The sequence below is a fragment of the Phaseolus vulgaris genome, chromosome 6 (genome assembly GCF_051622355.1).
Source record: "Phaseolus vulgaris cultivar YP4 chromosome 6, ASM5162235v1, whole genome shotgun sequence".
NCBI lineage: Eukaryota > Viridiplantae > Streptophyta > Magnoliopsida > Fabales > Fabaceae > Phaseolus > Phaseolus vulgaris.
Genome location: NC_143503.1, coordinates 36,453,864 through 36,481,842, shown reverse-complemented (window position 1 = coordinate 36,481,842; position 27,979 = coordinate 36,453,864). Strand labels below are relative to the sequence as shown.

The window sequence follows — 27,979 nt, the reverse complement described above, 5'->3', positions numbered from 1 at the left end:
AAAACATTGACAAATTTTGGGGGAAAATTGATGGAGCTTTTGCCTAGAAATCACCTTAAAGAACGGTGTTTATATTTGAAATCAAATGTTAGGAGTGCGTTATTCTCTAACTCTTTAGTACTTTCTCGTATACAGAGGCAAAAGCTAACCATGTATTTTAATGCTGTTCTATTCTTTTGAGCAACGTTGTTTCGTCAAATATTAATCGGTTGGTGATTTAAAGATAAAATACAAGGTCTCAAGTGAAACACTCTGAGTGATGTAAACAAAACTATGTTGGAAGATTTTAAAAGTGAAAGACATCATAGTTGTATAACTGTGTAATCAGTAACAATCTTTTACATAAGAAAAAGTACAAGGAATAACAACAAGTTCAGAAATCGAAAAGACAATACACTGTCACAAATTCACTATGATAACACCATAAACGAAAGGAATGAAGCCATGGATATGTATTGCATGCATGCAACGTAGCAAAGGATGAAGAAAATGAAAGTTTAAGGAGAGGAGGTGGAAGGTGGTGGGGAGAGAAATGGAATGGAGGGCATAGTAGTTGGAATTGTGAAGGTGGGGATTGAGGGCATTGGAGGAAGGTTGAGCTGTGGAAGTGATGGAATGGTGGTGGGAAGTGATGGAAGTGTTGGAAGTGAAGGCAAAGGTGGCAGTGTTGGGTTAGGCAAAGAGGGAATGCCTGCAAAATTTGGTGCTGTTGTTTGCATCAGATGGCGAGCTGCTAGGCTCATGCTGATGCTTGAGAAGATCAGAGCAAGAAGAAAAGGTGTGATGAATGATTTGGTGGAAGCCATAGCTGATAATTGCAAGAAGTAATGAAGAACAATTGCAAAATATGATTTGGTTTTGAGACTGTATGATGCAGAAGGATGGTGCTTGCTCTTATATACTGGTTTGAGTTCAAGTATGTTTGTAGAAGCAAATTGGATCTTACTAATCCTTTTTGTTAGTTCAACTTCCTCTATTTGAACAAAACATTTGACTATTAAACTCAGATTTTGTTGTAACAATAAGGAGATTGAGAGAAAAAGGGATACAAAGTGTATATTTCTTTATAGTATCTAACAAGACTTTAACCCAAAAGTTGGTTCATCTAACTTTATTAGCTTTAGCTAATTCATTTGTCGCTTTTGATGAGCACCATATAATGGTATAATCCCAAATAAGATTACATAATTGGAATAAGATTGTGTAATACAAATGATTGTTTAATAATATAGAACAATATTATGAATTGTATAATCAGAATAAGATTAGGTAATTTAGAATAAAATCACACAATTGGAATAAAGTTATGTAATTCAAAACATGATGACACAGTCTGAGATATGATTCTTAATTAGGTGATTCAGAACAATATTTAATATTGCGTAATTGGAAACAAGATTATGTAATTTTGGATATAGTTTCAAATTATGTAATCCAAGAAGTAGTTATTCCATATTATTTGATTCAAGATATATTTCGGATAATTCTAAATTATTTAATTTGACTTGAATTACATATTTTAGAGCATAATTTTAAATTGATTGAGTTATTAAGACAATAACACCTTAATCATTTCTAATACTATGAGGGTGAGAGAAGAAATTACGGAGTTGCAAGGAGAAAAACCTATTGTTGCTGTCATAGGAAAGACCCAACAAGAATTTTAGGCCCATTTCTCCAGGTGTCACCCTTGGCCCACATAGTATGTTACTGGAGTTTGATACTATGAATAGATTCAAAAAAAATAGGGAAAAAGGCTTTTAAGTTATTTATTTAATTCGTAATACGAGACAATTGTTTCTTCTTTGTAAAATTTAACTTATATGTATTTCATCAAGAAACTTATTTTATTTTTCTATAAAAAAAATTGTTGGGAAATTTATTACAAAATATAAAAATTAATTTATGTAACTAAAGGACTGCTAATTAGGTTTCGAAACAGATTAAATAGTATTTAATTTAATTAATATACTGACTAATTATTTTTTATTTTAAATTAGTTTTTTATTTAAAAATTTTATTTTAAATTAGTTTTTATTTAAAAATTTGTAGTGAAATATCTATTAAATTTAAGAAGAAAAAGTAAGCATTAAGCTGTCACTTATCATTCACCAAAACAGACACACACTAACAAAATTCACTTAGTAAAATTTTATTAAATAAGTAATAGGTTGAATAGAATAAGTATTAATATATTTTCGTTTTTAGTACAATAAAAGCGTAACAATCTTAAAACAATTTTTTTTGTTTAATTATATTTTTTAAACTTAGTTAATGATTGATGTAATTAAATATCCGTTTAGTAATTATCACACATGTTTTTTTAAAGAAAAATTTGTAAAATTAAAATCCGAAACTTTAACCCTTTATTATTTTTTTTATTGTAATATGAAAAAAAATATAAAAAATTCATATTGTAATCGACTTACTATTCACCAATTTAGTTAAAGTTTTTGATACTTTTTCAATAAGGTATGTATAAGCCATCATATAAATTGAACCTTGTGTTTATATTTTATCAAATTATGTTACCTTTGGAATACAAATAACTCCAATGGATGCAACTTGGTAAAACAGTTTTGTGTGTATATATTTCTATCATGTAACTCGCGAATTATCTTTTACAAGATGTATCTTATAAATGTAGATGATGAGTACAGGAGTAATAGTTGCTCTCTCAATGATAATTAGAATTATTTTAATATGTAAGGAAGGATTTGTTATTGTATTCTATTTTTTTTTATATATATATTTTTTATATCTTTAGTGTTTCTTAATAGATTAGAAGTGGGTATAAATTATTTTTAAGTTCGTTGTCACGAACTTTGTGTTTGCATATGATTAAAGTCTGTTTGATTAAAGTTTGTGGATGACAAAGTTTATTCATGTTATTGTTATTGGATTATTTATGCGTTAGTTTTTTTTATGTTATTTGGAATGAGACTTCTTAGGATGATTTATCTATTATCTTTATATAAGATAAAATATTAATGTTGATTTTTGTTATATAAAAGTTGAGATACCATAAAAGTTTGTTTCATATTTATTATTCATTGAGAAAAGAAAACAAGTAACAAAATAGAAGAAAAAACAACAACAATCTTATGGTAAGTATACAAGATGAAAGCACACAGGAAGGGAAAGATAAAATACACACGCACACATACAGGGAAAAATGTATAATATCATGATCAGTATATCGATCAAACAACAGGAAATGAAGCTATAATGATGACTGAAAGGAAGACTCAAGTTCCAAGGAGTGTAGCTTGTTCATTCAGGGAGAGGTGGTGGCTGAAGGTGGTGGTGACAGGAAGGGAAAGGAGGGGATAGTGGTTGGGATTGTGGGGAGTACAGTGGCAGGAAGTGGCGGAAGAGTGAACTGTGGAAGAGTTGGCATGGTTGGAAGAGATGGTTGTGGCAGTGTTGGGATTGTAGGCAAAGAGGGAATGGTTGGTAAATTTGGTGCTGTTGTTTGCAGAAGATGGCGAGATGCCTGACCAATATCCATGGTTGAGAAGATGAGAGAAAGAAGAAAAAATGTGATGAGTGATGAAGTTGATGAGGCCATAGCTGAATGAAGTGAAAGTATATGAAAATGGTGTGTAGATAGATTGTATGAGAGGCTTAAGAATAGTGCTTGCTTCTTATATAAAGGTGAAGATGTTTTTGTTAGCTCACCTTCCTTTGAATACCTAAGAATTCAGTTCGTTCATCTAACTCACTTCTCCACCCAATATGAAGATTCAGTCAAACTCACTCAAATTCATTTTAATTTTCTAATGATTTCAACTCCAACCAAACCGATAGTTGTAAGTAGTTCAAATGTTGTTGTTACTATATACACATATTTCTTGAAAGAGGGAGGGAACCAGCTGTAATATCTACTAAAAGTTTACCTACTAAAATTTATGTAAATACTTGTATTTTTAAAATAATTTTTTTTTATCGGCAACAAAAAAATAAAATAAATGTGATCCATTTTAAGGGTTGTCAAATTCTCATATAAAACAAAAGAGACATAGAACTCAAGAAAAAACTTCAACTATCTATTTTGTCAAAAGCAACTTTAAGTTCAAGGACCAATCTCGCAATTCTATCAACAACTTTTAATTGAGTGCATATATTTTAAAGATTCAAAACACTTATTAAAGAATGAGAAACTTGTTGATGATGCCTTTTACGAGATTCAGAATGTGAACTAAGGAGAGATAATTTTTTTAAAATAGTAAAAAGATATTAGATACTATTTTCTTTAAATCCAAAGTTCAAATAAAATTATTAATTTTACAAGGAATTTATTATTAAAATTAGTATTTTTAGAATTCTTATCCATTATACTTGAAAAATAAATTAAAGTAGAGTAACTTATATTATTCATTAAAATATCCTTTAAGAAATAGTAACCAACCATTTGAAAAATAATTCGTTTTAAGACAATACAGAAATAGAAGAATAAATAGTGTTAATAGAATTTAATTTGTCAATTATATATATAATGTTTTACAAAATTTCTGTACTGAAAGGTAAACATTTAAATTTGCTTTATGATATTAAAAAGAGAGTACTAATTTTATGTTTAAAACTGTCGGAAATTACAATTTAGTATGCACATTTATTTATTTAATTAACTATCATTTTCCGTTAAAAGAAAACATTTATTTATTTAATTAACTATAATTTATTTTTTATGAGTTTTAAATATTTGTATTTTCATTCTCAGTCTAAGAAGTTCAATATATAGTTGTAAATGTTATTATAGAAAAGAAATGTGGCACCTCAAATTCGTACTTTTTTTTTCATTTCAATTAAAGAGGCCTCTTTATAATTCCAAATTCACGTATCATTTTCCAACCGTACAATTGGTCCTTCTTTCTTTTGTTTTTGTAAAACGGAACCACATGCTTAACATCTTCGTCTCTGCTACACAGATAGCGACACTACCTTACCAGAATTATGTTTTACTTTTTTAAAATTTAATCTTTATTTTATTTATCTCTTCTTTAATCTCTACAAATTATATAAAATAGTTGTTTTAGTTTCTCTTATTAAAAAATATAACCGAGATGAACAAAAGAATAAACTGAAAATAAAGATATGAGAATGAATATCTCTTCTTTCTTATTATTAAAATCAAAACAAATGGTCTGAATATATACAAGTAGATAAAGATAATTAGAAAAGACATCCAATTATTCTCCTTTACAAAGGTTGAGGACTTAAAGCTTTAGGGTATAAATATTATTCAGTTGCTCTGTGGTGGAAATAGGAAGTAGATGGATGAGACCCTTCTTTAATTTTTTCCGGACCACCTGACAATCTATTTCTATATGTTTTGTACGTTCGTAAAACACTGGATTTGCTGCAATGTATCTTGCTGAGTCATTGTCACAATATAAAAGAGATGATTGCTCAAAAAGAACTTTAAAATCTTGAAGAAGATAAGTTAGCCATTGAATTTCACATGTATTCAGCTTCACAAGAACTTTTTGATATTGTTCCTTGCTTCTTTAATTCCCAAAATATGAGAGAATTCCCAAAATACACACTAAAATCAGCAGTCATTGATTGTTTTGATAATTAGAAAAGACACCCAATTATTCTCCTTTATAAAGAGAAACAACTGATAATTAGTAAAGACACTCAATTAATATTAGGATCCTTCTATAACTCTGGGTATCCGTATTCTTTAATATCTCTTTAGGGATAGATAGATGACATCAATATTCCAACCTTAATTTTTAGATATTGTTTTAAAGGTTGGTATTCCATTATAATTTTATCATTGTCGATAAAAAAATATTGTTCTTAAAAAACACTCCAATAATAATATGTATTTAAACTGTTCCAACTTTAACTTTTAAGTAATTTGAAACTTTATTAACCGCAACATATATAGACTAAAAATAAAATTTTATAAACACTAATTAAAAAAAATGATTTGAATATCTATGCAGATAACATTCCTATAACTTATATACTTTACCAGCTTTTATATAAGTTTTCTACTTTATGTTGTTATGTTATTTAAGACGAATAATTCATAATAATTGATTTCTCTTAGTATAAGCGCTCTTAAGATATTGGTAGAAGATAGAAGAGAATTCTACACTCAATTCAAAGAAATATTAGTGTATGAAATATTAAAGATTAAATATGTATTTCTTATATTTGTAGGTCTTTTTTAAATTATGATATTTTTTTTATCAATAAAAAATAAATATAATTAAGGAAAATATTTCAGAGTGTTCCAATCCTATTGATCAAATTATTATGGTTAAAATAAGAAGGTTTTAAAGTAGTTATTATAAATATTATTTAATCATTAGTTATATTAAGAATATTTAATCATTATTTTATTATTTAATATTCGATTTTAGTGTATAAGTATAGTTTTTACTTTTTTTTCTTACCAACTAAGAATAAATAAATTATTTTAAGTATTTAAGAAATACTCAACTCTATACACACAAAATACAATGCAAGAAATATCATTTTCTATAAATAAAAAAAAAACACCAAACACCTGTCTCCTATAAAGATAAAGTAATTACATACACAAAATAACAATTTAGGGCACAAAAAAAGGACCTCTTTTTGGATAAACTATCTTTCTTTTCATCAGAACCAAAGGTACACTTCTTATATAAATTTGTTTTACATAAACATTATTGTTTTAAACTCCTGTAATAACACTTTAAATATCTTAAAAGATCAAATGTAATGTGTGTTCTTGGAAGGCTTTGTGAACAGGTATATTTTGATTTCCAACTCAAAATCTTAGGTTGTTGCAAAACCTACTGTTAGTAGAAATGTCTGGCTCCAAATTGTTTCCAGCCACAGTTAAATTATTGTCAATCTACTATCCATTGAAATACGATAAAAACACATGTCCTGAAAATACATGTTTTTTTTTACCTGAGATGCCATCTTTGAAGGTTAAGTTCACAAGAGTTGAGAAAAAGATAATTAAGGTTACGTTGATATGAAAAAAATTGTGCTTTTTCTATGAAAAACAATGAAATCAGAAATAACATGTCCCATGTATAGATTATTAAAATTCATGCTGCACATGGATACCCATTATTGCCTTCTATTAGGATAGGTATTCACAGTTAAACTAAGTATAAATTCTTTAATACCATTTTTTTTATCAACAATAAAAAATAAATAAATGGAAACCATTTTAGGAGTGATCCAACCCTTATACATAAATAGCTAGCGCCTTATCAACGTTCAACCAAGAAACACCTTCCAACTAAAGTGAACCAAATACCATGACTACATTTTTTTTTTCAGTTCAATGAAAAAGGCCTCCTTGTAATTCCAAACTCACGTATCATTTTCCCACCGTACAATTGGTCCTTCTTTCATTTTGTTTTGAGAAAAGTTTCTTTGTCCCTGCCAAATCACCCACATGCATAACATCTTCGACTCTGCTACACAGATAGCGACATTGGGTAACCAGAATTATGTTTTACTTTTTTTAAATTTAATCTTTATTTTATTTATCTCATCTTTAATCTTTATAAATTATATAAAATAACCGACCAAACTTCTTATGAATTATGACAACAATGATAATTATGAAAACTCTTTACGAATTATGATTATGTCCTAAGATAACATCAATATACTAATATACTAACATACCAATATACATCTCTATAAATTATGAATCATGTTATAAATCAATTAGCAACTGATATTTAATTGATTCGACTCATCACAACAAGAGATTATAACTAAACACTATAAATAAATCATTTACATAAGTGCAAAATACGCCTTAATCAATACAGTATACATTATTTACAGAGAGTACTTACTTAAATGTTAGAGTATCTTTTTCATATTCATCATGACCGAAAATACCTTAAAAATATATTATTTTTTAAAATATTATAAACTAAAAGTAAAATTTTATAAACACTAATTTAAAAAAAAAAAGTATTTGAATCTCTATGCAGATAACATTCCTATAACTTGTACACTTTACCAGTTTTTATATAATTTTCTACGTTATGTTGTTATGTTATTACGACGAATAATTCATAACAATTTATTTCTGTTAAGATTAGCGCTCTAGATTGAACTTTCAAGATATTGGTCGAAAATAGAAGATAATTCTACACTCAAATCAAAGAAATATTAGAGTATAAGATATAAAAGATTAAATGTGTATTTCTTATAGGTCTTTCTCAAATTATGATGGTTAAGATAAGAAGGCTTTAAAAAAATTATTATTAATATTATTTAATCATTAGTTATATTAAGAATATTTAATCATTATCTTTATTATTTAATTTTAGTGTATGATTGTGGCTAAGTATAGTTCTTATATTTTTTTTACTAAGAATAAATGAATTATTTTAAGTATTTAAAGAATATTCCAACCCCTATACACACATAATACAATAGGAAACATCATTATTAAAAAAAAATACCAAACACCAAAGATAAGATGATTATAAAAAATAATTACATACCCAAAATAACAGCATAAAATATAAAAAAAACTCTCTAATAAAATAAACTATATTCCTTTCATGAGAAAAAAAAAAGAGTACACTTCCTATATAAATTTATTTTACATAAACATTATTGTTTTAAATTCTTGCACTTTAAATATCTTAAAAGATAGAATGTAATGTGTGTTCTTGGAAAGGCTTTGTGAACACATATATCTTGATTTCCATATCTCAAAATCTTAGGTTGTTGCAAAACCTACTGTTAGTAGAGATGTCTGGCTCCAAATTGTTTCCAGCCACACTTAAATTTATAAAACAACCAATTTATAATAAAGTTTGTATTTTTTATATATTATGAAATATTTTAATTTTAGTTCAAATATGATTTTCAGCATCAGATACAGTTAAGACTAAGTAAGAGATTTGAGTCTTCCATTTACTAATAATAACATAATTAGTCATTCAGATCACATCAAATTAATTTGTAGTTTTAAGGTAAGAATATTGGATGTGTATATATCTTAGAAGAATCGATGTAAGAATATAATTTTAGTTGGAATTTGTAAAGAATGATGAAAATTAGTAGCCATGATGACAAAAAGAATGTCTGTAGAGGGTGAATGAATCCTACGAAAGAGAAAACAGACGGAGCTAAAAAAATAGCATAATTAGGAGATATTGAAAGAAACTTGTGCCTCCACAACTGTGAAAGTATTCAGAAATGGAAGATTTGTACGAGAAAGAAATTACAGAATTCATTGAAGTAGAAGACAAGAAGTCTGATACAATCTTACAAATCACAGCTTCAACCAAACTGACTGAAACAACATATGAACTGAAGATTACATGTAATTGAAGGAAACATAAAAGAGAAGCAGCTTGGGAGTGGAAGAAGAAGAAACAGTTTGAGGAAGTGTCATGGGATTATTTTGACGCCTGCAACTGTTATCTTGGGATGTGGGAGGAGGTTGGGGATATCTGGGAGTGGCACGTTGGGAAAAACGGCTAATTTTTTCATAAAACAGAATCCTTACAGAGCTATCCGACAAATAATATTGAATAAACAGAGCAGAATAATAAAAGAGATAAAGAGAAAAAATACACTAAAAAATTGTTAACGGAATTCGGTCAATTTAACCTAATCTACGAGCACAACGAAAACAATTCACTTTTATTATTATGGAAAAAGATATTACAAATTGGGATATATGACAGTGAAGAAGGAGAGTTTAATTTATAATCTTCAAACCTCCTTTCCAAACAATGAATCCACCGATGTGGAACTTGGGATTAAGCCAAAATCAAAAACCGGTAAACCATCTTGAGAATGCGGTGGAAAGAGGTGTTTTAGTAGGAGACGAGCCTCTGCAACCCTGGAGTGAATTATCATGGATGAAAATGTCAGAAGCAGAAGAGGTAAAATCAAAGACAACCTGCTACAACCCATTCTTCAAGCTACCAACAATTTCCTGTGCTATGCATCACCTGCTACTGCCATTTTATACACCACCACCTACTCAATCCTCTCATTATTTTACCACATTTTTATTATTCACATTCATTGAATGCTGTAAAAGAATAAATAAATAAATTCAATTTTTAGTATAAATAGAAGGACTGAGGGAGAAAGTTACTAGTAAAAGAAAGAGTAAAGAGAGGAGGGAGAATATTTTTTAAATTGTCAGATTTGAAATTATTTTTTAGTCGATATAGAAAAGAATTATTTAATTACATGTTAACAACTGAGTTTTGAATCCAGTGGATTGTATGAAGTTGGTGGTTTAATGCTTTCTTGAGTTGCTTTGGTTGTTTCTTATTTAAGTTGGAAGGTGTTTTTTGAAAGTTGGTAAGGCGCTAAATCTTTATGTATAAGGGTTAGACCATTTCTGAACTGGTTTTCATTTATTTATTTTTTAGTGTTGATAAAAAAAATGATATGATATGACCTGGGTCATTGTTAATAAAAAAATTGTCAATATAAATTAAAAAATCTTCGACAAACTTTTACTGAAAAATATATGGATCTTGATTAAAAATTACTATTAGCTTATTTTTATTTATAAATATATTTTAGTATTAAAATAATTTTATATTTGATGATAATTGAAATATTATACCTCAATAAATAAATAAATAAAAAATAAAGAAATTTGAATAAACTCATTTGAAAGGAAATAAAAAAAACACTATTAATTTTAAATCTGTTAAAAATTAAATTTTACATAAAAAATTAAAACACATTCATTTCAAATTAACTTGGGACTTAAAGAAAGTTTACAAGAAAAAAAAAATCACACTCATTTTTGAAGATTTAAAAATGCTACTCAGTTAAGTAATGAGCAACGACAAGCTAATACCCAATACCTAATAATTTATTGTTTTGTTTTACATAACTTATAATATTCTCTCTTTTTTTTCAAACCCATAACAATTCCTCCTCGTCTTCAATTTGGTAAAGGTAAAAGACAACCTACTAATTTTCTTATTGTTTACACAGCCTAATATTTTTTTTTCAAACTAATAAAAATTAAATAATTAAAATTTCGTGTTTTCACTTCAATCCAAATATGTCTACGTAATCCTAAAGAGATAATTAGTGCTAACTGAAGCTGTTCTTACAACAAGGACCAAGAACACTTGAAATGGGTTAATCAAGACTAATCCTTCAATCTTGGGTCGGGTACTCCTTAATGGAATCTCTTTGCTTCTCCTCTCGGCTGGTGCTCTCGGCTTCTCCTCTCGGCTGGTGCTCTCGGCTTCTCCTCACAACAGGTGGGGGGTACCTGCAAGTCGCTCCGATGCCAAAGTCAGAAAAGGTTTAACGTTCATCAGATAAAATCACTCTTACCTCTTTCTATCTCTGAACTCCTATTTATAGAGTTTCTTTAATGGGCTTTCCCCCTTTACTCTTCGGCTTTCTTTCTGCACCTTTTTTATTATTTGTGCACCCCTCTTGCAAGTTTTTATCTAATTAGGCTTTTACAACTTTTATATTTCTTTTATTCTTGTCTTTATTGCTTCCGGTCAAAACCTCTCGGTTTTAACTTAATCATCTTAATTGTTATACTATGTAGTTCTCGGCATGAACCTCTCGGTTTTACCCTATCAGTACATAAGCTTTCACAGTGAATCATAAAAAAACCTACATAAATGGGATTTTTTCATTAGATTAATTTTATTCTTTGTACAAAAATATACTTTTAATTTATATATTCATTTAAAACACGTGTCTTTTGTACTCGATGAGCCAGTAAACCTTTTGGAAAATATCTATATTGCTTTCAGAAATGTTTGTCTATTTTCAAAAGATATTTTTTTTTTAGATTGAGTAAGGTTTCTATACCAAGAACTGATACATCCTTTTCTAACTTGTCGTCTCTTAAATTATGTATCAAGTCTTTTCAAAGAATCATTAACTATTCGACCAAACAAGTTCTTTGATTATATTATTATTTTTATTATTATTAATATAATTTATACATATTAATAATAATTATTATTATATTAGTAATAATAATATAAATTATATTAATATTATTAGTATTGTTAATAATAATAAGTATAATAAAAATCATGATAATACTACAGAATTTGTTTGTGGTAGTGATTAAATTTTTTTTGATTAATGAAGTAACTGGTTTTGAATCTCATTCACTGCAAATTTTATTTTATGATGTCAAAGTTACATAATAATTATATCCGTATGTAATATTGTAAACTACTTGCTTTACGTCTAGACTTATAAGTTAAAAAAATTGACTTTAATTAACAAAATTAATCAACATTACTGATCTTATTTGAAGATAATACTTGTCTTAAATTTTACTCTACTGAAATTATGTGTGTGAGGTGAAGGTTAATGAGAAATACAATCTCAGTTAAATAAAGAATATTTTAAAATATTTTAATAAATAAGATGAAATTAATTTTTATTTGAATATATTTTTTTTAGAACCTTACTAAACTTTTTCTTTTGGATATACTAGTTATTAAGTTAAATTTAATTCCTACAACTGTTTGGTGTCAAATATATTTAACATTTTTTTTTATTTTATCAAATTATGATATTAAAATAATATAATTAAATAGAAACTAATTTTAGAGACTAAAATAATTAGTTACAATATTAATTAAATTAAAGACTATTTTAAAAAATAAAAAATTATTAGTTTTTAAAGTAATTTTTATTATTAATCAAAATAAAATAATTGATATTTAGTTATTAGTTATTAAAATTTTACTTACTATCTACTTATCTTCTAAGTTAATCTGTATTAGTTTTTTAAATACTTATTTATAATCTAAATATTAGTAGTTAAAACTTTGATAACTAATTTAAATATTAATAAATAATTTTATAATATTTTATTAATAATAAAAACCATATTGGATATTAATAATTTTTTAATTTTTTAATTAATATTTAATTTAGTTAATATAGTAAATAATTATTTTTTTCTCTTTGTTATTATTTAATAATTTTTTCGTTTTAGTGTTATATTATTTTAAGAAAGATAAAGAGAAGGTGGCTTTGAAGAGAGTGGAAGGTGTATGTATCCAATAACAATAGATGTTTTGAAGTACATGAAGTAAAGAGACATGAAACCTTAATTGAATGAATGACAATAAATAAAGACTATTAAAATTAACTATTAAATAATTAGTTATATTTTAAATAACAATAGATGTGTAGTATATATTCTTAACTATTAAAATTAAGTCTTTATTTATTTGGATAGTATGATGAAAAGAGAAAAAGTGAAAAAAAAAATAGAGTGAAGATAGATAATGTGTGAATTGAAATTGTTTAAATTGAAAGAAGAAGAGTTTAAATTGATGAAAAAGTAGTATGATAAATTTATTTATTATTAATAATTTAATTTAATTTATTATTTTAATTATCTATTAATATCAATATATATATATATATTAATAAAACATTCACAACCTAATACTTAATTTAAATATAAATATTAATAAAATATATACAACATATATTAAAAGAGGAAAACTATACTTTGATACTCACCAACAAATTACACCCAATTAATAATTATTTTGGTAATATAATAATATATATTGGTATTTTAATTTAAAGATAAAAGAAATTTAATTAAAATATTAATATTTTAGGTTGTCGAGTGTATTTTTTTTCTTTACAGAATGAGAAGGTTTTCATCATAACATTCCGACCATTCGATCTGACGGTCACGAATTATTTTTGACGGTGAGGATATGTGGAACTTTCCACACAGTATAATTGTTAAACTCAAATGCAAACACATCACCCACATGCATAACACGTTCATCTCTGCTACTCAGACAGCGAGTGGCACACTACATAACAAGAACTATATTTTTACTTTTTAAAATTTTGAAATTTATTTAATTTCATGATTTCATCTTATATTTAATCAATTATATAAAATCTTGATTTTTAGTTCCTCTTCAGAGATAGAAAGTGAATTAAAAAATATATTAATTTTAAAAATATAAAGACTGAAAACACAATTTTAAAAACGCTAATTTTAAGAAAGAAAAAATTTAAATCTATATACAAACAACTCTCCTATAAATCATACAGTTTCCCAGCTTTATATAATGTTTTTATATTAGGTTATTAGGACGAATAATTCATCCGTTTTATTAATAATTTGTTCCTATAAATCTTATTTGGCATAAACATTTATTGTTTTAGATTTCTGTTCGAACATTTAAAGTATCTTAAAAGATCAAATGTAACGTATGTTATTGGAAAGGCTTTCTATAAACACATATTTTGATTTCCATCTCAAAATCTTCCTATGCAGCTACTTATGTCTAAGGCATATCTTTAAAACTTAAGTTCAAAAGTCTTCAGCAAAAAAGATATATTTGTGCTAACAGGTAAACACTATCCATAAAAATATGTTTATGCGTCACACAAAACATTAAAATATTTCAACGTGAGTGCATCTTTAAGGATGCTAATTTGAAAATACAAAAGCTTATCTTTTGAGAATTATAGAGCAAAAATAAAAATTTGTTTTTACAAACTTAATAGTTACCCAATTAAACTTGTTTATCATTTTAAGAAGAAAACTTAGTTAATATTTTCGGCCACAAGTTTTTCACTTATTGAAAAATAAAAATATAATTCAATCTCATAAAATTAACTTACTTGTATCAAGTTATATATTATAATTTGACTATATCACTAGTTGATGTATTCAACATATTAACTTAGAACATATAGAACATGAAAATCCAGAAAACTCTAATAGCGAATAGGATAATAGAATTACCAATCTTGATTATAATAGTCTCTTAAGGATTCTTATAAAGTAAAATTTAAGTGTAATTCAATTCGATCGGTAAGATAGAGTTTAGACTCACTTATATTTATAGTTTATGTGAATTCTCGAACACGTCTCCTCACATTGAGGACTGGACATATCAAGTGTCGGACTAAGAAGAATTCAATAACGGATCATATGTCTTAGACCTTGATGAATTGGTTTTGTAAGATTGAATTAAACTTAAATTACATTATCTTTATATGCCTTAATATGGTATAAAGTCAATCACAATCGATAATAATTGAGACTATGAAATTTATCTAAATTCTCAAACTACTCAAACTAGGTATCCTTGGTGAGAAAATGTATTACACATCTTAGATTAGATTGACATCTACCATATAAATAGTGGTATAAACCTTTGTAGGATTGAGTTAATTAGACTTAAATTTCGTTACTTGATACCAAATAATAAACTCTTGTGTTTGATGGAGAATTTTCTTAATAAAGTTATTTCTGTATCAATGTGATCCCCCAAGTTAGTAGCAGTCTATGTCATCCATAGTTTTTTTCTCTCAGACTGGTTTAGTTAGAAACTGACACAAAATCTGGAACAACATAAAAACTGAACATTACATACTTGAATGAATGACAGTACAATTTAAAGGCGAACAGAAGCACCTAGGATTGCAACAACAACAAATGATAACAGTACATTAAACGAGTAACAATGAAAGTGAGGGATAGATTTGAGGAAGTGCAGGTACTCATGGGATTACTTTGATGCCTTCAGCTGTTAGCTTGGGAATTGCCAGAGCAGGAACTGGCACGTTAGGAAGTGACAAGCTAGGAACTGGCACGTCAGGAAGTGGCACAGCAGGAAGTGGCAAGCTAGGAAGTGGCACAGCTGGGACACTTGGGAGGGGCACCGGCAGAGATGGTAACTCAACTGCGGAAGGCAATGGAAGGACTGATTTTGGCAGAAGACGTGCCTCTGCAACCCTTGAGTCAATGATGATGGATGAAAATGTCAGAAGCAGAAGGGGTAAAAGGATTGACATGCTGCTACAACCCATTGTTGGAGCTACACAACTTAGTCAATAGTGTAAAGAAAATTGGCTTTGGTAAGGTTGAGGTGGATGTGGTCTCTTTGATGTCATTTGTGTGGCCTTTTATAGATGAGATAAGGCTCAATCCTGCTGCACATGGATACCCATTATTGGCTTGTATTAAGATAGGTATTGACAGTTAAACTAAGTATAAATTCTTTAATACCATATGAATACTGTCAACAAAAATTAATCATATCAACATCTACTTAAAAATCATGTTACCAAGGATTCGGGTGCCAATGTTCTGATGTGAATCTCAAAATACACATCATGTCAATGACACAAGACATTGCAATATTTCAACCTCACGTCTATAGCAAAATAAACACTTAGTTTTTAATAAAAAAACTTAACCAAAGACACTCTTAAACTTCCTTTTTATTTATTTATTTTAATAAAAACTCTCAGCTATTACTATAAAACTTGAAGTAACAACAGTCATCTGTCACCACATAAAAAATATTATTAAAAGAAAATGAAACATAAGAAAATATGGGAGATTAATCCAAAACTCATATATTAACAAAAATATAACATATGTAAAATTTATACCTATTAATAAAAAATTTAAGAAAAAATTAAATAAAAACTTGTTATACCAATGAAAATACTCTTTATGAATAAAGACTAAGTTAGCAAGTTTATCAGCATATGCATTACCTTCACAAAAAATATGAGAAATTTTAAACCTGATTTTTTTACAATAGTTAAGATAAGTGTTTCCCCTATTACAAAACATCCAATGAACATTAGTCATAACAGTGAATGCAGCATAAACCAAACCAAAATCACATTCAAGCCATAAAATAGTAAAATCCATCTTTTGATCTTGTTCAATAGCATGTATAATTTCATAAAATTCAGCAAACAAAGTAGTATGAACATCAAGGAAAGCAAAAAAACCACCAATAAATTCCCTCATACATCCACGAAAAATAACACCACAAGTAGTAAAACTAGATAGAGTACCATCATTATTTATTTTAACCAACCTAGAGAAAGAAACTCTCATCGAACAGAAGATAGAACTTTACCCTTATAAGTATTAATACCAAAAAACTTAAGCACATTAAAATCAAATATATAAGGTAGAATTTTAATTACACACTATACAAGTGAGATTTTTAATGACGCAAACATCCATTTTATTTTACTTAATCAGGTTTTAATTGGCAACGTTGGCAGGATTATTCTTTGAGGTCGATGTCATGTAGAGCTTTTTTCTGAGCATTAGTAAGACATTTTTTAGACAGATGTATAAGTCTTTTTCATTCTGTGTTAACAAGAGATATTTTTAAAATTGTGAAATTATCTGTCCATACACAATGTTTGAGTCAACCAGAAAAGCAACTTTTTTTGGTTAACGATGCATAGTTTGGATGTGCTGGTGAAACAACGTAGTAATCTGAAAGACCCTAGGTGTAGGTTTGCTCAATAACATCTGTATTAAACCAGCATTCGCGGGTATATGCATGCAATTCCACACAAAACATGGTATTAGCATGCAGTGCCTCTACGATGTCTGAATGAAGTACTCATACCTATTTCATACTTTGGATAACAACAATAATAATAATGTTGTGCTGGCACTTCAGTGGAGGAGGGGAAGTGACAACAAAAAACTTTAGCCTGAAAGTTTTGGGCCAGAAGCTATGGAGATAAGAACTCGTTGGCTCCAGCTTTTCTTTTAGCAGACGATAAAATGAAACATTTTGTCATATTGGAGGGTCAAATCCACAGAATGAGGCTTGCACATGTAATAAACCAAAAGAACATAGTGGAGTAAGTTGTCCCATTGTGGATAACTTGTGGCTTTTGTTCAACTTATCATGATAGTATTCTAAGCCACATGAACACCAGCCTATCAGCTTCTTCTCTGCTATGTACAGCTAGATTCCATAGCCAGATTTATTTATTTATTTATTTATTTTAAATTACTCATATACTTGATCAAATACATGTTAATTATTTCAAGAAATTTTATCTCAAAATAGTTGGCAGTTCAGTAAATTTTATGAAACTACTGAAACAGATGCATACTACTTATAGTATGCCACAACATAAAATCCCTTTGATTGTAACATTCAGAATTTCGGGATTTGATTTCCATCTTCAATGATTAACTATGTCAGGGTGAAATAAAATATTTTAATGAGAAGTAATAATCTTCAATACTCAAAATTCTTGTCTTTTAGTACCTAAGATGCACAGCTTGTATTAGTAAAAAACATGTGCAATTTGCAGAAGTGATAATGAAACCAGAAGTGGCTGATTCTAAAATGTCAGAAGGAATAGTATTGATCACCTTGCTGTACAGCAGGTGGCCTCTACTTGGGAGGATGAAATTACAGAGAGTTTTAATTGAAATGCATACAATACAGTGTGGTGCATCTAGAACCTCAACTGTTCTTTAGTTCTAAATAATGTAGACAAATGCAATATAGCCATGAATGCTTGGATAATTTCTGTATGGTGTATGGATGGATAATGAACGAATCCTACAACTCAGCTCTTACTTATCTGGAAATAATACAGTCGAAGATTTAACATCGACTAAAAATTAGTATATTTCATAGTTTATAAGTGGGTGCAAACCTCGTTTTATAAGTCGATTTTATGAGTTTTTGTTAGGCTTAAAGTCAATTTCTTAATAAATACAAATAGATGGAGTTAAAAGCGTGTGCGATAACTTAATTTGGCTGCATTGGAAGAATTTTTTGCATTCATAACTATATCATGCAGAATTTTAAGATTTTATTGGACTGGAAGATTTGAAAACTTGATATAATAGTGAATACAATCAATATGCTTTAGCAGAACTGACTACAAACTACACTGTGTAATTTAATATTACACATAAAGTACAAATGAAATCTCAATAGAGCAATCCTATAATGGCAACAAGTAATGAATAATAAACACATTAAACTGTACAAGTTACTAGAACAAAGTTCTAGTTTAAGGAGTGTAGTGGCTGGTGAGGATTAGGATTTTCAGAAACTTAGGCACTTATGGCTTTGTTACAGAATAAGCAGTGGTAGTAGTGGCATTTGGGGTTAGAAGTGATGGAATCATGTTTTGAAAAGCTTGGTACTTTTGACAATAGGGTGTTGATTGTAGTAGGATAATTGCCTCTGCAAACCCTTGTGTGACCAGTCATTGTTGAAAAAGTTAGAAGCAGAAAATGCCATCTTTCAAACTTGTAAATATTCCTGTTCAGGTATGCACCAAAGATTAAGCATTCTATTCTTGGAGAGAATTATATTTTCAATTGAATTTGAACCCCTTTTCTCGTTTACATGATTTCTCGTGCCATCAGATTATAAAAGTGATGTACTGTTAGTTATCTTTATAAGGCATTTACATCACTCTGTTTGATCAGATCAAGAAATTGAATTGAAACACCAGAGGACAAAATTCCTGCTATGAACATGGTCTTCTTTCATGCCATGAAAAAGAACAATTTCTGATTCGGACACCCTTTTGAAGCACATGACACCATTACACAAAATGAGCAGCAAAACAAAAATGGAATACAAGAAAATCAATTTGTTGTGTATTTACAAGTATGTCCAACATGAATGTCTAAATCCAACAGCAAACACTCTCATGTGCTGATGTGCAGACTGCGACACATGCATGTTCTAAAAGTTACAAGGATAACAGAATTATTAAAGAATCATGTAATAGGAAAAACCAGCTAATCAGCTATATCCCTGAAATTCAATCAAGAGTATGTGACATTATTTTATGGTTCAAGAAGGTGTGAACAACCAAACTTGATGAATTTCATGAAACCAAGTTCCTCTAACTAATTTCATCAAAGGCTTCTGTTAAGTGGCAAAATTCAGTAAAAATATGGTAAAGTTAAATCTCAATACTTTTTATTATTGTTATCTCAGTTCTAGTATTGAAACTAGTCTAATAACTCAAAACTCCCAGAAAATCCTTATTCAAACTGCAAGCTAATAATAGATTATGATTTGTTCCGACATGGTTAATATATCATATTAACTAGATATTAACGAGAAGTCTGGTTGGAATGTGATTCTGCTTTCGTTTATGTTGCGTTTACTGCTAGGACAACTGTTCCTTGGATGCTTCATAATCGATGGAATGCTTGTCTTATTCACTGTGGGAAAATTAGGTTTACGGTTACTCATATTTTTCGTGAAGGAAATGCGTGTGCTGATAAGTTGGCTAATTTAGGATTTTTTCATAGAGAGCCTTTTCTTTGGTATAATAGACTTCCACCTTGTCTATTCTTAGAATTCTTTATGAATAAGTATAGTCTACCTATATATCGTTTTTGTTAAGATATGGGTTTTGGTCTAGTCCCCGTATTTTTGTATTTTCTTTCTTTTTTCTTTTGTTCAATAATACTTTTTTCATGTGATGGTAAATGATTGTGGTAACTTGAGGTGTCAGCCTAGCTGAGATCTTAAGTTGCATAGTGATACCTAACATGGAAGCTTTTATTTTAAAAAAAAAACGAGAAATCGATATCAGGAACAGTTTAAATACAACATTCTTTTTTAACCTATCAAAATATTTTTTACCGATAAAATCGTGATGATGAAACTTTCTTGAATAAATGTAATTTATGAGAATATAACACTTAATTTAGATATTACGTCAAGTTATTAAAAAGAAAATCTTAATCGTTTTCTCACTTAAACTATAAATCATACTACTTTAATTCAATCATACACGTTCCATTGTAATGGGTAACTCATTTTAGTTACTTTCTAATTTTTTATTAGTGAAAAATCTTATTTAACCTCGTATATAAATATAAATATTATTTTCTCTATTTCAAAATGATTATTTTAACATCATAATAAACCTTTAAGAAATACTTCATATATACAAACTTAAACAAAAATACTTTCTCTTTTTCAAATATCCTGTCTCTCTTTTCAATACAAATAATAGGATGTCGTTGGAAATTCATTTTTTTCTATATTTAAAATATCTTAAAAAGGCTAAAAGAGCTATTATTTTTTTAAAAAAATTAAGAAGTTAGAAATATTATTATTTTGAATGGAGAGGGTATTTGGTAAATAAGTTTTTTCAAGAACTTGTAAAACTCTAGTTTCTAATTCTTTTATAATTATTCCTGTTTCCTTTTAATGCTTAATAAATTTGTGTTTTATCCCAAATAAGGTAGATTTTATTACAATTTATATATTTCAACTACTACTCAAATCAACATATAGTGAAATTGTGAAGTTCATTTTTATTTTAAATTTGATTGAAATATTTTAAAATATTGTATAGGATTAATAGTAAAATATAAAATATGAAAGAGAGTATTGTAATTTGTGCTAAAAATATAATTAAACTAATTAATCTATAAATAAAAATTGAAACAATTTAAAATTAAGTTAAAAACAAAATTATAAATAATCAAAAATATATTTGTATCAATAAAATAAAATTTTTGTATAAAAATATCATTAAAAATTTGTCTATTCTTTCATTTTTCATTTATTACTTGATATATAGTCTTCAGCTGGTCCGGGCTGTGCAACTATCCGATTAGGACTGTTTCTTCCTACACCTCTATAGCTTCTTCTCTCACCTCCATATACTTTTGAATTTCCAAAAATGTTCCTCTATAATATTTCGGATTACGTAATCTAATCTGGAAGTCATTTTTCAAATTTATAGAAAAATCAAATAAAAAAACCTTTAGATGTATTCCAAAAACATTCTATAAAGTTTAATTATGGAATCAAGAATATAAAATAAGAAAAGAAAACGTAAAGAAAAGGATGATCCATTATATTTCTTAAATTCTGGGAGAAAAATAAATTGGAATAGGTTTTAAACTTTTCTTGAAAATGCATTCTATAATAATAAATTTGTGAAATATTCTAAAATGAAAAATTCATAATAACTAAATACTAATTTTAATTTATGTATTCCAGAATTTATTTGGAAATTATTTTTTTCTGAAATGGTTCCAAAATGTGTACTTGATATAATCCAGTCAATGTAATTTTGAAATCTTTCTTTATATTTTTTAATTGAAGATTGAAGATCACAGTTTATGATTTATGACTTTGGTATCTGTATCGTCCCGGCCTGCTCGACCCATGACCGAGTAGGCTGGTCCGTTTGGTGGTCAAATAGCACTGATTGCGTGTGACACTAGGTCTCAGATCAAGCAGTTTCTTCCTGCAACCCTACATTATTCTTCCTGCACCCCACAATGTTGTGCAAAGACATAAAAACTGTACATTTATTTTTTTATTTTGAATTACGAAATTCGGTAAATTTTTGGATTAGCGCTTCTGGTAAAATTTCAGATTGGCACGTCTGGTAACCTCCTGGATTGGTGCTTCCAATAGTACATAAATGTCAGTGTTAATCCAAAATAAAAAACTGCAAAACATCCCAGAATAAAAAACCATCATGAAAACCTAGAATTCAGCAATCTAGAAATCAACAATTTATGCAAACTTTGTTTCTGAAACACCTCCTCATCCCGATAAAAAACATGATTCACTTCCAGATTGATGAATTCGTAGCATACTCCCAGATCCTGATTTCAAATAAAAGGTGAAGGTCAATTTTGAGATTTAAAAAATTATGGGGTGCAGGAAGGAAGAAAAATGTAGGGTACAGAAAGAAAAATGTAGCGGTGCAGAAAAAAACTGTCCTCAGATCATTGTCTGAACAGGCCAAAAATGCAGTAAAATGGGCATAAACCCATTTGTTGAGCTAAAATGGAAAATGGAAAATGAAAAATGTGCCTTTGAATCTCGTTTGACATCTTTTGTAAAGGTCATTTAAGGTCTCGTTAATAACAATATGGATAAATAATCTCGACATCAATCAAAGCGAGTTATCTGCACAATATCCTCAATTAGTTATATAAATTAGTTATATAAATGCTTTAATTTTTTTACGCAATATCTCTTATTATATTACATAATTATTATATTACATAAATACTTTGATTATATTAAAAAATATTTTAATTTATATACATTAAGATCTTATAAAAAAATACTATAATATGTCATATTAAAATATGGAGAAACTAACATCAAAATATAAATCCACGAAAACTTATAAATTGATGATAAATTGATGATCATTGGAGTAATCTCAACTCATACCTTCAATATTTTCACTACATACACAAAAAAATTATGTTATTATTGACTTGGCGTAATAGTATTTGCTGCAGAAGCTCCTCTTATTCCTTGGAAGAGAGACTCTTCAAAGCTCATTCAGATTACAACCGAACTCATCATGACAAGAATAGTTTATATTGTTTCAAGTAGGTCTAAACAGTTAGTAAGCAATGGCAATCGTCTAAACAGTAAGCAATGGCAATCCTTCAAAAGAAAGTGTGGTTTAAACAACATTTACAAAAGCCGTGTAGATTACTGGAAAACAGTATATAATATACACATATTTGAAGGGAATAAAATAACATAGATTTCATCAAACCCAGAGTACATAACCTTGACGATTCTTCAAAATGCTACAACAGACAGACTCACTGACATGGTAGGGGTTTATTCAAATCAATCCATTTATCTATCTAATAAATAGTACAAAATACATAACCCGGCCTATGCTTCTTAAAATTCTACCAAATTTCGAAAATGCAAACTCCAACACCAAAATAGAAGTGCAAACTTCAACACCAAAATATTCTGTTTTTGGCAGCAATTCTTCCATTTTCCTCCAATTTAGTTCCCCGGTAATCAAGTGTCCATTTCTCAAATGAACAGTCAATAAAGTTGTAGTAACCACCATGAATAGAGAGTTCTTTATTCTTCACCTTTTCTTCTATCCAGGGGTAAGTGAGTAGGTTTAACAAGGAATGGTTGATTGATTCCTGTATAAAAAGAACATTTCAAGCATTAAACTTCAAAGTATTCAACATTTTGCATGACTCCTAGTACTTAGTTCGTACTAATGATAACAATGGGGAGAAGGATTAACAAAATGAAAAAGCAATAGAAAACATAATACACACACATCAAATCTAAGAACAAAAATATTTATATATATATCACCTTCTCACAATGCGTGCACTGCTCATCAAAACTGAGGTTAGAAGCAGCAGCCTTGGCTTTTGTTCTTGCCTTCTTCCCACCAATGACCCAACTTTTTATAAAACTACAAGGACAAAAATATATTTTCAATTTAGAAATGTATGTCACATTTCATTCAAGAAAGCATAAGGAGAACCAAAATCTACAAATAAGCACCTTTTTTCAACATCATCATCTTCCATACTCATGAGGGCACGTATACCGCCACAGCAGCTGTGGCCAATGACTAAGATGTTCTCAACCTGCAATGAAAGTAAGAACAAATCTTGGAGCTTTTGGACCAGTAATTTAGAAATCTATTAGAATCTTATGCAGTCAAATATTTTGCAGAATTTCTTGCAAGCCCCAAGTACTAGACGCTGTCTCATGAGATGTTATTAAAACGGTTGACTTCACTTGTTCCCAACTTCAATTAAGTATTTTGCAATCAACTTGGCATTGCTGCTATAAAATAAATAAAACAAGAGAACTCATTCCCTCATTTCTGAAACTAAAATATTCAAATTCAATCTCTCCATAAAAGTTGAAGTTATCATAAAATCAATCATTATTTAACAAAAACCATTTTGTACTTCAGAAAACTACCCGATCCGCCAGAAGAAAATGTGAATGAGTAAATAGATGAACTAACAAAAGCATTAGAAGTTTCAAAATGATGAGGATAAATCTTGTCTTACACTTTTTAAGTAAATAAATGCTTACCAGAAGGGTATTCACAGAGAATTCCAGAGCGGCGTTTGTTTCTGAGGGTCCACTCTGCACCGGGAAAAATGAATTAGAAGAAGGGTATCTCTTCATTCAAACATTAGCAATGATAATTATATGGTCAACACAGGCAGCCAAATTCATAGCAGTGAGACTTGTACCTCAAAGGTAGGAACCAAATTAGCGATATTGCGAATCGTGAATGCTTCTCCTGGTTGAAATCCCAAGATATTAGAGGGACATACCCTAGAATCTGCACAAGCAATAACCATGAACTGTTCTGGCCTTTGTTAGTAAATTGAAATGAACTGAAAGGAATCAGAAACAAACCATAAATGACAAACTAATAAACAACAAAAGGCTTGGCCGAAAGGGTGGTTAGGTAATATAGAGGAAGTCAGAAAACAGAGGTCAATTACCTTTGGTGTTTGAACCTTCGCAAGAGTTTCAAACTGATCAATATCTTTCCTGCCATAAACAGTATTATATAAGCTTCAGCCTAAATTAGGCATAAAAAATGAACATTTCAGACAAGGGCTTTCTGAAGCTTACAAGTAATTCTTTTTAAAATTTAAAAACCTATATTTCAGGTCATTAAATACATCACACCCATCTTCAGCATCAGCTAAAGTGTTTAGCTTGTTGTTTTTAAGTTTCTCTGTAAATCCCGGAGGCCCCATTGAAGCCTTTAAAGTGAAACCTCGATTTCTCCTGCAAACATTAGAGCATCATATAGATAGACATAAAAAAGAAGAAGCAAGAATTGGTCAATTAATTAATTGTTTTTACTTCTAAGAAATAGCTGCAAAAACATAATGATTACACGGAAGGAAAATTAGATCTGCATACTCATTAATAGATTGTGTATTAACAGATTTAAAGTTATGAAACAAGAGAAAATTGCAATATCAATAAGCAATTAAGCACAAGGAATCTGCAATTCTGCAACCTAAACCAGCAAGGGATCAGAACGGAGAATACTCAGTTTCATCCATTAAATTCGTTTTTCTCTCGATGTTCAGGGGAGACTCAAAGTTTACAACCTTTTTCATTTATCTTTGTTAGATTAATATTTACAAAAACCACAATGATACTTCAAAACAAAGTCAAGATTGGATCTTGGAAGTTTCAGCTAATTACACTAGCAAGGAACGAACACCCTAGAGATGAAAATCAACACAAGACTAGAAAGTAAGAAAACCGAGCACGATTGAAGCAGGGGAAGCAGACGGGCACTGACCTAAATGCCGTGAAGAATCTGAAATGGGTATGCTCAAAGTTCCCTTTTTTCGGCGCGGCACAACCCAAGATCTGCTGAACTATAATGATCAGTTCACTCAGAATTCAAAAGCAGAATAAGAAAACGGGCATGTAAGAGAATAAAACACATGAGATGAGAGTGCACAACAATAAATACCGTTGATGTGGCAGGTTTGGAAGCGAAGGCATCAGAGGAAAGAGAGAATGGTGCAGGAACTGCCATTAGTGAAATGAAACTGAAATGAAGGTTGGGGAGTGAATAAAAGAGGCATTGTTTTGTTGGGAATTAAAATAGTAGTTGGTGGGTGAAGTTTGTTAGAGTCATGTGTTGTTGGATTGCCTCCAAGAAAGACGGAGAAACCAAGGTATTTAAACAAAAGTAAAAGGGACAAGAAAAAGGTTATTCCTTTGTTCCTCCACCACCAGTTACCCATGATGTGGTGATGATACTCTCTCAACCTTTGCTTTTGACTTTCTGACCTATCTCACATATCACAATTCCATTTTGGCCCTCGAGAGGATAAGACCAAGTAAATTTTTGGAAAGTTCTCGAATATTACATATGTACGGTGAAAGTGAAAACCCCCCAAAGGGAAATGCAGATATAAGCCTCTCATCATATCAGATCAATCTTACACCTTATTTCTACTGTTATTCGTCTCTTGTGATAAGTAGATAATTAGGTTTTGTAAATATTTTTCTTTATTGTGAGTGACATACATTAACATAATAATTTCTTCGTTTAATATTAATAATGATATAATAATATTAGCATAATATATATGTGTGAGAGAAAATTTAGATAAAATATATGAGATAATAAATTCATCTTTTGATATTGTAGAGAAAAAATGAGATGTTCGAGAAGTCACTTGAGTAATAATTTAAAAGAAACGATAAGTCAATGTATTTCTAAGGGGAGACTCGGACATATGATCAGTAACAACTCTAAGGTGATTCCAACTCCCCCGTTGAATGAGTCGATCAGAGCAAATCTTTCATCTTTTCATCTCTTCACACCAAATGTCATGAAGGCTCGACTCAAAAAGTGGAAGTGTCCAAGTATAGAAAAATACAATGGATGTTACCATGGTTGGGGCAGATGAAACCACCAAGAATGGGTGATGTTAGAGCCCTAATAGGAACAGGGAACAACCTCAACAAAATTCTAACAGAGGTAGAATCAATACTTTAGTAAGAGGATTTGTAGGGGGAGAGACTTTTAGTTCAACAAGGAAAAGACATTTCTGAAGTATAAACTTGGTGAGTTTGCTACCACCTTATTCCTTTTCACCTATCACTTTCATAGATGAATATTTTTTTCCTCAACAATATTGCACAAGATGATCCATTCGTCATCACTGCCAACGTAGCAAATTGGCGGGTTAGAAATGTGTTCGTTAACCAAGGAAGCTCGATTGATGTCTTGTAATGATCAATTTTTTAAAAGCTTGACATTCCCTCACATTTATCCAACTGCATTCAAATTCTTTACTAGGATTTGTAGTGGAGAGAGTACACGTTAAAAGATATGTTGATTTGTTGACAATGTTTAACTGTCGTGAAACACATCGAGCTCTTACTGTTTAGTACATTTTAGTAGAAGAAGTTAAATGATAATTTATATAATAATAATAATTGATTGGATGACATATACTTTCGTAATCTAATATATCATTTTATTTATTTTGAGTACATGAGCCCAAGTTAAAAAATGCCTATAAATACAAATCAATTTCATAATCAGTACTTACTCAATTTTTTATTTACTTATATCCTTATAATTTCTTATGTTTTTATTGACCTAATTGTTGAAGATTTTTTTTATATGTAAATCTCCCGTCTTGGACAAGCCCTACAATCACCTCTTAAAATCATAACTTGATTTGTAAAATAATTTTCCTTCACCCACCTTAGGACAATAACACTCTTTTTCAATAAAACATCAATAAAAAATAGTTAAAATCCTAAAGTTGGAGAAACAATATTTAAAATAGAAATATAAGGTGTCTTATTATCTAATCACTATACATGGATGGTGTAAACTTGAGATTCTTTGGAAAAGCTAACTT

At 29.0% G+C, this 27,979-nt stretch overlaps 3 protein-coding genes across 3 annotated transcripts; all 3 read right to left on the bottom strand.

Moving 5' to 3' along the window:
* Window positions 1-284: 284 nt before the first annotated feature.
* Window positions 285-3,702, bottom strand: LOC150027396 (uncharacterized). Its single transcript, XM_090304122.1, has 2 exons — window positions 3,325-3,702; window positions 285-694 (listed from the first exon to the last, which is right to left on the bottom strand). The coding sequence occupies exons 1-2, from the start codon at window positions 3,569-3,571 to the stop codon at window positions 498-500; spliced, it is 444 nt and encodes a 147-aa protein (XP_090160248.1). The 5' UTR covers window positions 3,572-3,702; the 3' UTR covers window positions 285-497.
* An 11,656-nt stretch (window positions 3,703-15,358) lies between these two features.
* LOC137832760 (uncharacterized) lies at window positions 15,359-15,911 on the bottom strand. The gene has a single exon (XM_090304121.1). The coding sequence runs from the start codon at window positions 15,823-15,825 to the stop codon at window positions 15,517-15,519; it is 309 nt and encodes a 102-aa protein (XP_090160247.1). The 5' UTR covers window positions 15,826-15,911; the 3' UTR covers window positions 15,359-15,516.
* A 7,381-nt stretch (window positions 15,912-23,292) lies between these two features.
* On the bottom strand, window positions 23,293-26,384 carry LOC137832756 (beta carbonic anhydrase 5, chloroplastic). The gene is made up of 9 exons (XM_068641091.2): window positions 26,065-26,384; window positions 25,888-25,958; window positions 25,200-25,358; window positions 25,067-25,115; window positions 24,809-24,922; window positions 24,645-24,698; window positions 24,099-24,184; window positions 23,904-24,006; window positions 23,293-23,722 (listed from the first exon to the last, which is right to left on the bottom strand). Exons 1-9 carry the CDS (start codon window positions 26,128-26,130, stop codon window positions 23,522-23,524), a joined length of 903 nt encoding a protein of 300 aa, XP_068497192.1. The 5' UTR covers window positions 26,131-26,384; the 3' UTR covers window positions 23,293-23,521.
* Window positions 26,385-27,979: the final 1,595 nt, after the last annotated feature.